Source organism: Lagenorhynchus albirostris, chromosome 6, assembly GCF_949774975.1.
Source record: "Lagenorhynchus albirostris chromosome 6, mLagAlb1.1, whole genome shotgun sequence".
Lineage (NCBI taxonomy): Eukaryota > Metazoa > Chordata > Mammalia > Artiodactyla > Delphinidae > Lagenorhynchus > Lagenorhynchus albirostris.
The window spans coordinates 36,082,296-36,095,235 of NC_083100.1; the positions used below are offsets into that span (position 1 = coordinate 36,082,296).

At 39.1% G+C, this 12,940-nt stretch overlaps 1 protein-coding gene across 1 annotated transcript in view; it reads left to right on the forward strand.

The window, feature by feature from the left end:
• SATB2 (SATB homeobox 2) overlaps window positions 1–12,608 on the forward strand; it is a 187,840-nt gene extending 175,232 nt beyond the window's left edge. Inside the window, exon 11 of the mRNA XM_060152381.1 lies at window positions 11,630–12,608. Within this exon, the coding sequence (XP_060008364.1) occupies window positions 11,630–12,091 (462 nt within the window). The 3' untranslated portion in view covers window positions 12,092–12,608. The remainder of the gene's footprint in view (window positions 1–11,629) is intronic.
• Window positions 12,609–12,940: the final 332 nt, after the last annotated feature.

Here is a 12,940-nt window from a genome sequence, read left to right on the forward strand (position 1 = left end):
GACTATGACACATTTTTTAACCCAAGCCGTATCGAAGTCGTTGGTATAGTTGTTCTCAATTTGTTACCAAAGAGGAAATGATATAAGCCAAAGGCTGTTTTAAGAAGCTTCCTCTAAACCCCCAAGTTTATTTTAACAGATTATTGTGTCACAGTGTTTTTATGCTTTTATCTTTGGCCAAAGTGTTTATTTTGAGAAACAATTATTAAACTGCATTAAAAACATACACGATGTTCCAATACCATCTTGGTTACAATATTAGAGGAAACTCAGACTAAGGCTGGATGAAATTGAACACATATTTCCATGTTAGACTTCCTACCGTTTTGCTTGTTTGTATTGATTTCTCTCGACATGGTCTTCTTTTATTGAACTCTACTCTTTTTTTTTTTTTTTTTTTTTGGTTCTTATTCTCTCCCCCGACCCCCAACCCCCAACCCCCAACCCCCTTCCCATAGCTGTATGTGCTAAGAGCAATTGTAAAAGGAGACCAACTTATATTAAACCTGCCTGGAGTCAAAATGTAATCTAACACCTGTAGTCCGCAATTTGTCATCACTTCATGGATACTTTTTTTTTTTTAATAACAGATTTCCTGAGTTTTGACCTTAGGATACTGTATAATCCAAAAAAAAGCAACAAAACTAAACCACGGTTTTTAATAAGTCTTATAACGTTAGGATGTGAAATTAGAACCATAAGAGCCAACTCAAGTAACATCATTTGAAGTTAGAAATAGTGCTGAGTTGTGTACCTAGGCTGATATGTTTTGCCTGTGAAAATGTCTCAGAGATAAAGTCAAGAGGCAAATCGTAATGCATGTGTACTTTCTCCTACACTCATTCTTTCAGACTTTCCTAGGTGACTGAGATCAAGTAAGGATGTTATTAACTGTAAGGTCCATTTTGTATTTTATAGTAAAGTGCTTGGTTTTCATTAGGGGAAAGACAAGGCTATATATTCAAAGTGATTCATGTGGTACAGAGTTTTCAAACTTTTTGGTGTCAGGGTCCCCTTTCATTCTTACTATTAAGGACTCCAAAAATGTGCATATCTATCAATATTTACCATATTAGAAATTAGTTCTGAGAAATCTTTTAAATGTTTGTCTGAAAATAATTATAAATAATATTTACATGTAAATGATATATTTTTATGAAGATAACTATCTCCAAAACAAAAAAAAAATAAGTAGAGTCCCATTGTTTTACATATATATTTGCAAATACTTTTAATGTCTGACTTAATGGAAGACAACTGGATTCTCATAATTGCTTCTCATTCATTCTGATACAAAGTGTAGTTTTGGTTGAAGTAAATGAAGAAAATCAACCGTCACACAGACATGCAATTAGAAAAGGAAGGGATATTTTAATAGCCTTCCCAGGAAATTATGATCATTCTTCTTCTATACAAAACTCTACAAGTGGTAGTTTCTTAAAGGTTGGCTGCAGAGTAGAATCTAAAATCCTATCAGTGAACTTTCATACTTTTTCACATTATAATTCATTGGTCTGCCTTGCACTTTGAATGGGTCTTTTACCTATTCATAATTTTATAATATCATGCAGTGCTCATTTAGAAAATATTGATATATGGAGTTATTCAGATCTTCTAAATGTTGACACATTTCATTGTATGACATATTTTTTAAAATTTCTTAAATCACCGCCAGTATCATCAGGGAAGTCTTTAAGTATTAGGGAACTGCTAAGCTTTTAGGGAAGCTACAAGTTTTCCAAAATTCTGATTTTTGCTTGAAAGGTAAAATTTAATCATTGGCAACAAATACTACCAGGTTTTTGGTTTTTTTTTTTTAATTGATAGGTTTACTTTATTTTTAAGAAAATATCTGCCACATACCCAAGTCTGAATAATCATAGTTTGCCTGTTGGTTCCTTCAAGTAAAAATGATATTTATTCCAAGACAAAGGTGCTAGTTCAGCTGTCAGCTCATACCATCTCACAAATGCTCTTTCTCATGAGAAGCATCTTAACTTCAGTATGCCACAGAAGTGCATGATGTGTATTTCCCAGTTCCTCACACAGACTATTAAAATGAAGTATACTCAAGAGTTGAGATTTAACATAATTAATACCACATTACTGCTTCATCAGGATATTCTTAAATGAAAGTTGCATGTTTACTGTGTGTATATGGCAGTGAAGAACACAACTACTGGTGAAGTTTGGTGCCACTGACTTGACTTATGCTAACAGGCCAGCAGTTTCCCCACCATTGCTTTTGTACCATCAGTACAAGTTTTAGCACCGTCAAAGAGGCAACTAATGTCTCAGTTTTGCTATGAAAATAGTTTTGATTCATGGACCTCTCTGTGGGGATATCGGGATTCCCCCAGGGGACCGTGGATCACATTTCTAGAACCGATAAAGGAGGTCATCTTAAGAGGATCCCAGGTTGTGCATATAGAAGGTGTCACCCTGAAAGGAATTATGATTATGAGGTGTAATTCCATGTGACAGATGCTTTAGCGGCAACTTCCACGTGCTAGGTGCCATGTGGAAGAACTAAGATGTGTGCAGTATATGAATGAAAGAAATAAGACAGCTTATTGGTGGACTTTCTCCTTTGTAGATCTGTAGATTTTTGGAGTGAAAAGACACACAGATCTCTGAATTTGTTGCTAATTTTCATAACAAGTGTAGTTACAGAAAACTACGTGAGGCATTATACTGCTGATTCTTAAAACGTCCTCTCATTTTTTAATGACAGAAACTACTTCCGGAAACCTTACTTATGACAAGAACTCTGCTAAGTACTTAGCATGCATTATCTCACTTAATCCTCATAAAACTACAAGGAAGATTTTACAGATTAACAAACGCTGTGGCTCTGAGAAAGAAACTTGCTCACAGCTGCAAGGCTAGTAAGCATATGTGCTTTGGGGGATAAAGATTGGATTCAAAACGAGAACTTTGTGACCTCACAACTCCTGCTAACAAGGTTTATGTAAAAGCAATTTTAAGGATTATGTGATGCCCTGGAATTGTTTTTAACACAAAAAAAAATGGTTAAAAAATATATATACATATATATATATTTGCTCTCAGATACCTGCTAGGTGTAAGTTCCTATAATGAGTGACAGTTTCTTTACTTTTAAAACATAGTTTTGCTACAAACGAATAATAGAAAGAAAAAACAATACGTTGTACAGAACAAAAATAGTAACTGGTCTGCAATTAAAGAAAGAGAGAATATGGAATTAATCCAGTGCAGCAGAACAAAGATGTACTGAGCACTTATGTGTGCCAATATGTAGCTTATAGTCCAATAATGAGATAGATGTATAATAGTTCTATTAATTATTAATTACTAATGCTAAATTCTCCCCACTGAGGTTTTGAGCTAAAATTAACAGTCTTAAGTGCTGATTTTGAAAAAAAAGGGAAAACTAGGGGGTAGAGCTAGGTTGCTGAAACTTAAGACAAATATCTCAGTTATATGGTATTTTACATATAGTATATTTTAAAAATAGCAGCACTTATTCATTTAACAAATTCTAATTGAGTTATGCATGAGGGCTTTCCAGTTGTGCTAACCAATTGTTCTCATTGCCTGGTAAATATATTTTCTCAGGATTTTTAGTGGAAGAATGCTTTCCTTCTTCGGGTCAACTATATTACATTCTGTTATTTTAGATGAGGTAAAATTAAACAAGTAAAAATAATTCTGAGATTAACTCAAATGCAGTTAGAAGTCATCTCCTATTGATGCACATCACCACGTAGGACCTGAAGCTCTGGTGAGGCTCACTCCTGTGGGTGAGGCTTGTCAGAGAGAGGGGGATGTGGCCACCTGGGAGCCAATTTTAACCTATTACCTATTACCGCACTGGATCAGCCACCCTATACAGTCACCTCCTTAATAATTTCTCATTTTCTCTATATAAAAAAGACCACAAAGTCTCGGCATATTATAAGTAATCCAGTTCACCCCATAATGATACAGTGAATTATATACTTTCCTAAACTTAATCATTTAGGATCTCACTTCCTTCCCTGCAGGCAAAAGCCATTATTTTTTACACATGGCTTCCAGCTGGTTTTCATTGAGGCCTTCAAAATCTATTTGAACACTGAGTGGTTTAAGAAGAGCTGCTTTATCTTTCTTAGTCAGCTTTTGTCACAGTACCGTTTTGTCCTTGTGTTTTTAAACTTTTCAGTTTCAAAGGCAGAAAAACAACATATATCCTTATTACGATTGTGTTTTGTCTCTGGGCAAGAAGGTGTTGGGTTTTATTTAGAAGTTGATATCTCTTTTGAATATATTTACAACCTTCCTTTCTTCATCGCCATCTCCATGTTCATTTATACACATGTATGTCATATTTCAGCCTGATGAGATTTTAGTGAATAAATAGGAAGGCAAGACTTATTAAACTTTTAAGTTTCTGTTTGATTATGTCTTACCCATAACTTGTTCATCAACACCCAACTGTTGGAGACAGGACTCCTTACTAGAAAGCTTTGTAAATTAATAGGTCCAGTTACTATAGACACTCCGTAAATATTTGATAAATGGAATTTTTTTTTTTTACTCAACCCAAGGTCGATGGCTTTAAACATAATTTCTTTTAGACATGATAAGCACTTCTGATGAAGAAGGCAGCCATCAGTTAAATGTAAGTTTACCGTTCTCTCTTTTTTTTCCCAATTTATTTATTTATTTTGGCTACACCGGGTCTTCGTTGCTGCAAGCAGGCTTTCTCTACTTGCGGCGAGTGGGAGCTACTCTTCGTTGCAGTGCGTGGGCTTCTCATTGCGGTGGCTTCTCTTGTTGCGGGGCACGGGTTCTAGGCAAGAGGGCTTCAGTAGTTGTGGCACGCGGGCTCAGTAGTTGTGGCTCACGGGCTCTAGAGTGCAGACTCACTAGTTGTGGTGCACGGGCTTAGTTGCTCCGTGGCATGTGGGATCTTCCCGGACCAGGGCTTTAACCTATGTCCCCTGCATTGGCAGGCGGATTCTTAACCACTGAGCCACCGGGGAAGTCCCCGTTCTCTTGAGGATAGAAGTGCCGATGCATCCTTCTGGTTGTTTTTATGATAGTGTTGCTATTTGTGATACTATGTTGAAAGTCCAGTAATATATTGATATTATGAGCTGAGTATTTCTTACTTAGTGTGTGGATACATGAATATTTCTCTTCTCTCTAGTGTTAGTCGTTGTTTCAAGTCCTACTGTGTTTGGGGCTAGATCAGAGGACATGACTGCAGGTCACAGTAAGGGTAGACCTTACTGACAGTAGAATGCCAAGGCCCTGCTGCTCTGGCTCCGGCCCTGGCAGCCCCTCAGTTGTCATTTCTCTCTAGCAGAGGGCTGTCCGAGCTATTCCTGTGATGGCAGTGCTGGTGGCAATGTGCTGTATCTGTGCTGTCTAGTATGGTATTGCACAGGGTGGTTATCTAGCACTGGAAATGTGGTTCGTGTGACTGAGGGAACTCAGTTTTTTCTTTTTTTTAGTTTTAATGTATTTAGATGTCAGTAGCCGTATGTGGCTAGTATCTGTTGTACTGGGTGGCACGGCTCTAACATGCTGCCTTCCTTGCAGTTCTTCAAATATACCAAGTGTACTCCTGCCTCCCTGCCTTTTCACTTGCTGTTTCCCTTGGTCTGCTTTGCTCTTTTTCATGGTTTGGTCCTCACTTCCTTCAGGCCTCTGCTCAACTCCTACCTCTTTAGGGAGCCTTCCTTGAACCACCAAATCTAAAATAACTTCCTCTGCCCCCAGTTCTCCTCCTTATGCTTGGCTCTGTTTTTGCTTATAGTATTTATTACTACCTGATATCTTATTTATGGTCTGTCACCTCTACTCTGGAGCCTTTGTTCAATTTTCTTACGTGATCTTGTGCACAGAAGACAGGAGAACATAATGTTTAAGGGCATGGGATTTAAAATCAGATATGTTTTAGATATCCAATCCTGCTAATTAGAAGCTATGAGGCCTCACACAAATTACCTATACTCTCTGAACCACAATGTTCTCATCATAAATGGAGTAAAAATGCTTACTCCAGGATTACTGTGAAAATAAAATATATTTTTAGCATTTAGGCCAGTGTTAGGCTCATAATATACTTTACATGAATGCTAGCACCTATTATTAATATTAATAGTATTATCATTATTATTGAAGCCACCTTGATATTTCACTGCTGCGAACCCTAAGAAACTAACAATAGAAGCTACAAAAAAAGAAAGAGGTTTTTAAATAAACCTTTTAAAACTCTCTTTGTAGAAATTATCAATATCAGAAATGAATTGCCGACCAGATCAATTTAAGTTCAGTTGTGATGGAGAAAAATCCAAACCAAAATGAGATAGGATGAATTGTCAGGCTTCGGTTTGCAAAGGTCAAGAGGAAAGGGATGGATAGCTATCTTTACAGAATGATATATTCTGTTATTTGGGAAAGTCATGTGAAGAGAGATGAGAGACTTTAGGAATAGAAAGGTCAACTGCTAGGCCCATTTTGAAAAAGGGGAAAAAGGATGAGTCTGGAAAGTGTGCAGACTTGGGCAGATTTACATAAATATCTGGGTAGCTGCTCCGTTATACTTACCTTTTTTTAAAAAAATATCAGAAAACAATAATCTGGGCTTGGGAAGAACTTGTTAGGAAAGAGCCTATCTCTGTTCAGATGGCAGGGCATCCTCTGTCTTGGTTGCAGTAGTTGTAAATTTTGTGGTTTCAAAGAGTCAATCAGCCAGAAATATGCGTGAACCGTCAGATGAGCTGAGGAACAGGATGGCGTGTAGTCCATCCAGCGGGAATCAATGACATGGCCTCAGGCCGGAGTTACTCAGGGTACTGGCTGGGGACAGGGACCAAACTTGAGTCATTCTAGTTAACAAACAACGAGTTTCAAACATCTCTGAGAAGTTCGGACAGAAAAACTAAAATTCACTTAAGTGGGTGTTCAGAAACCTGGCCTATGAAGACGAGACTAAAAGAGTTGGCATTAGTTAGTCAAGATGTGGGAAAGTGCAGAAAAGGTGGCTTGATCCCGCTGTTTAGATGGAGGGTTTGGGGAGAGCATTTGGACTGATTTCCCCGCCTGGGGAATACCACATCGTAAGCAGTAGGCTCTGCTCTGTTTTTGTTCAGAGTATTCACGCCACTGGAAGAAGCACTACACGACAGTAAGAAGAATTTCCTGATTGTTTGTCATAATAATAAGCTACTGCAGGTGGCTAGTGAGGAAATGTATGCAGTTCTTTTTTTTTTTTTTTTTTTTTTTTGCGGTACGCGGACCTCTCACTGTTGCGGCCCCTCCCATTGCGGAGCGCAGGCGCTGGACGCGCAGGCTCAGCGGCCATGGCTCACGGGCCCAGCCGCTCCGCGGCATGTGGGATCTTCCCAGACCGGGGCACGAACCCGTGTTCCCCTGCATCGGCAGGCGGACTCTCAACCACCGCACCACCAGGGAAGCCCTGTAGGCAGTTCTTTTTGCTAAAAATTATAGAAGACAGTAAATAACTCTCTGCCTGGAGTAATCAGAACATTTCAGGGGAATGAAGATAGTTGGGACAGAGTAACTTGGGGACTCTTTTCACCTCAGATGTTATGAATATTGCACTCCTTCCTATCTGCTTGAAGATACCAGAAATATTATTTAACCTTCTTCATGCAAATATTGTCATGGCTCCCAATATAGAGCATCGTCTGACCTGAGACAGGATATCTCACTTTGTAGATCATTTCCATTGCTGCTAGCTCTCTGAGAAACATCTTCCTCTCCTCTGATGGCAGCCACATTGTCATTGTTCCGTGGAAACCTACTTAGACTGACAGCTCTCTGTGTTTAAAATTTCCAATTTTGAGGGTGTTCCTGAGATGCTCCATGTTTCTAGGTTGTCCTGGATCCAAGTAGCACCTTCACAAGGAACTGTGAGGACTAAATGAGTTAATCGATGTAAAGTTCTTAAAACTGTCTGGCACAGAGTAAGCGCTCAGTAAGTGGTGGCTACTATGATTATTGTTTCTCCATTTCATGTGTGGCTTCTCTGTATCTGTGTGTTACTACTGCTAGGTTCAAAGTTAGAAGGGGGGTGAAATAGGCCAATTGGTGGGACCTCAGGAGAAGAACGAACCCTATCGTGCAGAAAGATTGTAGTAACTTCTAAGTATAGTTTTGGAAAATCTCTTTAAATCTAACCAATGCACAATGGAAAACCCCTAAAGAACCAATCTAATTATTTAATTAAGTGGAACCGTTATGCTGACTTTTACTACAGAAGGCAAGCATAATTTTAAAAATGGGGCATTTTAATTCTCTTTTGTTTTCCAATTATCGCAATTGCTCTAAAAGGGGGTCCTTGTGCTTGAGTATACATGTTGTGTGAGTACATATTCCTATGTAATTTCAGTCTCTCTCCTTCTTACTGACCCCCCCCAAAAATAATCTTCACCTGTTGATGTAGAGGTTCATTTATTACAGTGCTCAAGCTGCCCAGATTACAGTCTTACAACCTCAGAGCAAATACCTTCCTGCCATCAAAGCTGCCATGAGCAGTGTGGGTCCACCGTGCAGATCTCCTCTCCCTGCCAGCTATAATTAGGATGTTGAAGTAATGGAGCTCTCACTTTTTTGCTGATGCCTGCTTACCACAGCAGACCACATGCGTTTACTCTTAGTTGAAAGGGGTAAAGAAAATGTCAAGAACATTCGTTTTAATTGGTCGACACTATATGGACCTTCAGTGCCACTGTTTATGGTCTTCTGTTTTAGATTTCTTTCTGCCACCAGCCATCAGCTTATTATAATGGGTATTCTTATTTGCATTTGATTATCCTTTTATTGTTATTTTGATTGTTACTTGTTATGAATTATTATTTTAAAAGTTTAATCCTCTTCTGTTACCTAAGTAACAATGTCATCTGCCCTAATATCTATTAAATTCTACAGAAAAGACTGACATTTTCACATCGGTAAGAAATTAGTTTTTCATCAGGTAGTCCCTGAGACTAGGATAAATGGCAGAGATTGTTTTCTTAAATGCTTGCTTTGATGTTGATGTTTTGTAGTTTAAAAAAAATTTGTCATCTGGGTAGTGTGTGGTGGTGCTGGTAGTGGTGGTACCAATGTTTCTCTCGTGTAACTAGACATGTTTTCTTCTTCATTGACTGGACTGAGTTCCCCCTGAACTTTGGAAAATGTTTAATTTGTTACTCTAACATGGAAAACACCACCTAAAATAGGAGAGAATGGTAAAAGAGAAACATGTGTTTTTTTAAAAAGTGAACTCACTATTCTTAAAGGTCTTGGGAACTTCCAGGATGTTAGACACTGATCTGAGTGGAGGAAATTCGGTCTTTGCCTTTGGAGTTGACATAATACTTTCTAATGGGAACCTTCCGGGTAGCCTTTTGCTGTTATAGCACTGCCGCTGATGTTGCAAGGTGTGAGCAGCAGCTGAGTTCCTCTTCAGGGTCCCATGCGCCCTCTCCAGGAAGTCCTTCTCACATAGGCCTCTGAGGGGGACAGGGGCGAGTTGTTTGGACAATCTCCTCTGTATTGCTTTCTCTTTCTTTAGTCAGATTGAAAAAGTTCATAAATATTAAAATGGGAAACTTTTCCATGCAGAGATGACGCTGAAGAAGCAGTTATGAAGATGAAGAATAAGCTTGCCTAACTAGTGTCAAATGACAAAACTAAACCAATGTAGTAATCAGTGTGATGTCCTTTATTCAAGGGGAACAATCCATGGGTTGTAGGGGGTACAGTTCCTCACAAGCAGTGGAACACTCTTCCAGAGGGATTTTGGGCCAGTTTTATAGAGCATTAGAAGTGGCGACACAGAAAACAGGGCATGATTGTCTGGGGTTGCATATCTGACCTTATTTAGAAAGATCAGAGAGCAAAGAAGTGAGTATGGAGTCCAGAGCTGGCATTGCATTTGGGGATTTGCTGACAGGATACTGTGTTTCTGGTCAAGCAGAGCATTTATAGCAACATGAAAGTTCAATCTGCTGATGTGGCACCCCAGGCAGGAGTGGCTCCAACTTGGATCTAGTATTTAAATACTAGAGGTTTTTGTTTCGGTTTTGTTTTGTTTTCTAATGAGTGGGGAATAGGTAGAAATGAAAGAGAAATTTAAATTAATTACAACTAGAAAACCTTGACATGAAGGATAACAAAAAAAAAAGGAAGTGGATTGCAGAACAAAGGATGAATAGTTTGTTCTCTAGCCTCTGCTGGACTGGTGGCTGGGATTCCTGGTTTTCACCCAGGCTACCCAGGTTCAATTCCTGGGCAGGGAACCAAAATCTTGCTTCAAGCCACCACTCACTGCTGTCTCCTTGACATCAGTAATACTGAGGAGGTCCATTTATATGAGTGTAATCTAGTCATTTAAAGGGCATAATTTAATAAAAACTTATGTCTTTTAATTAATTTGGAAGTTTTTATATTTTTAAAAAACATTCTTGTTTAAGGATTAAGATCAGGGCTAAAAGAAAATAAACAAAAGTTGTTCTTAATTTTATGGAGAATTGATTTTCTGACTCAAATACTTATTCCACTGTTATACTCTAAGAGTAATTATGAGGCTGATATAATAATGACTATCATTTATAGGATGTTTGCCCTAAGCCAGAGGTGAACAAACTCTGGCCCGTGGACCAAATCCAGTCTGCCACCTGTTTTGTTTTTTTAAAATTAATTAATTAATTAATTTGGCACGTTGGGTCTTAGTTGTGGCACGCAGGATCTTTCATTGCGGTGCACGGGCTTCTCTCTAGTTGTGGCGTGTGGATTTTTCTCTCTCTAGTTGTGGCACGTGGGCTTAGTTGCCTTGCGGCATGTGGGATCTTAGTTCCCAGACCAGGGATTGAACCCGAGTCCCCTGCATTGGAAGGCAGATTCTTTACCACTGGACCACCAGGGAAGTCCCTGCTACCTGTTTTTATATATAAAGTTTATTGGAACATAGCCATGCTCATTTGTTTATGCTCAAACTATAGAGATGAGGCATCACAACAGAGATGGTATGACCCTGCTAAGGCTAAAATATTTCCTATTTGGCCCTTTGCTGAAAAAGTTTGTCAACCTCTGGTTTAAGGCAAGCACTGTTCTTTACATGCATTATGTCATTTAATCCTTCCAACATCCCTAGGAAGTCAGTGTCTTATCTTTCTTTCATAGATGATGAAATTGAGGCTTATAGATGTTTAGTGTCTTGCACAAGGACACCCAGCTAAGGGGGAAGAGTCTGGACGTGAGCCCGTGTGATCTCATTTGTAGAGCCTGCACTTTTCTTTGTCTGGGTCCGGTTTCTTTGTCATTGGGCTTCAGAGAGGTAGCACACCACAGCTAGTTAACAGCAAGGCCCTAGAGCCAGATCCTTTGAATTCGAATGACCTTTGGCAACAAATGACTTAACTTCTTTGTGCCTCAGAATGGAAACATTACTATTATTAACCTCTTGCTTTGTAGAGGAGATTCTGAATCTCCAGAAATTATTTTAAGTTTTCAGAAGACCTGAACTTACCATGACTACAGCATCACTACAGTGCTAGCTAGACAACACGTATTTCACTGGGCTGATGGCTTTTGAAAGGTGAGATTGTGAATCACATGTTAATTTTGTTTAAATTTTAATTTTCAGGTCCTGCACAGACAGCAGTCTCAGCCAGCCAAGGAGAGCTCCCCTCCCAGAGAAGAAGCACCTCCCCCGCCTCCTCCGACTGAAGACAGTTGCACCAAAAAGCCTCGGTCTCGCACAAAGATCTCTTTGGAAGCCCTAGGCATCCTCCAGAGCTTCATCCATGACGTGGGCCTGTACCCTGACCAGGAAGCCATCCACACTCTCTCTGCTCAGCTGGATCTCCCCAAACACACCATCATCAAGTTCTTCCAGAACCAGCGGTACCACGTGAAGCATCATGGGAAGCTCAAGGAACACCTGGGCTCGGTGGTGGACGTGGCCGAGTATAAGGACGAGGAGCTGCTGACAGAGTCGGAGGAGAATGACAGCGAGGAAGGCTCGGAGGAGATGTACAAAGTGGAGGCGGAGGAGGAGAGTGCGGAGAAAAGCAAGGCGGTGCCTGCTGAAATTGACCAGAGATAATGTGAACTGCCACCAGGCAAAGCAATACATCGGTCCAAGGATTTTCTGTTTTAGTTTCTTTAAAAACTTTTTTGTTGTTGCTTTATTTTATCTTTGTCTTTTTTTTGGTCTGTTTTGTTTTCCTTACCTTTTTTTGACATTTCTCTGTTGCACAGGATACACCTGTAGACTGAATAAGTTCAGTATTTCTGAATCAGACATCGCCTTGGCAAAGACACTAAAGTGTTACGCTTTACAATGGACTGGATCGTAGTCATTATAATCACAGGAGACTCTGCCTTCATTATTCTTGCACTTATGGAAGAGACACCAGGCAAGTTCCAGGATGAAAAGACCTATGAAATAAATGAAGGAAGCTACAAGTGTGTGTGTATATGTATATGTATATATCTATATATTTACATATATATATTAAATTGCATGGGACAGAGAACTTTACAATCCGAAAGAATAGACTGTGAAATGAGTTCTTAAAGAAGAGACTTGTTTATGTATTAAAAAAACCACTTCACAGTGAGTCGCTTTGGCTTTTTGATAAACTGCGGCCTGCTCTCAGGGTGGGGTGACTATTTTTGAATTCCTATTTATTTTCTGTGTTTGTCCCTGATTTTTTTTTTTTTAATTCTATGGCTTCCTATCTGGCAGCTTGATGGGTAATTTTTGAGGTATGTATTTAACAAAACAAATCAACACTGCCAAAAAAAAAAAAAAAAGAAAGGAAGAAAGAAAGAAGAAGAAAGTAAAGTGAAAAAAAAATCAGGGCACCTTAAAATGATACCAGTCAAATTAATCTTAAAGACACAATGCACACTTAAAATGACTCGCATTCCGTTATTCAACTTGTCGTTA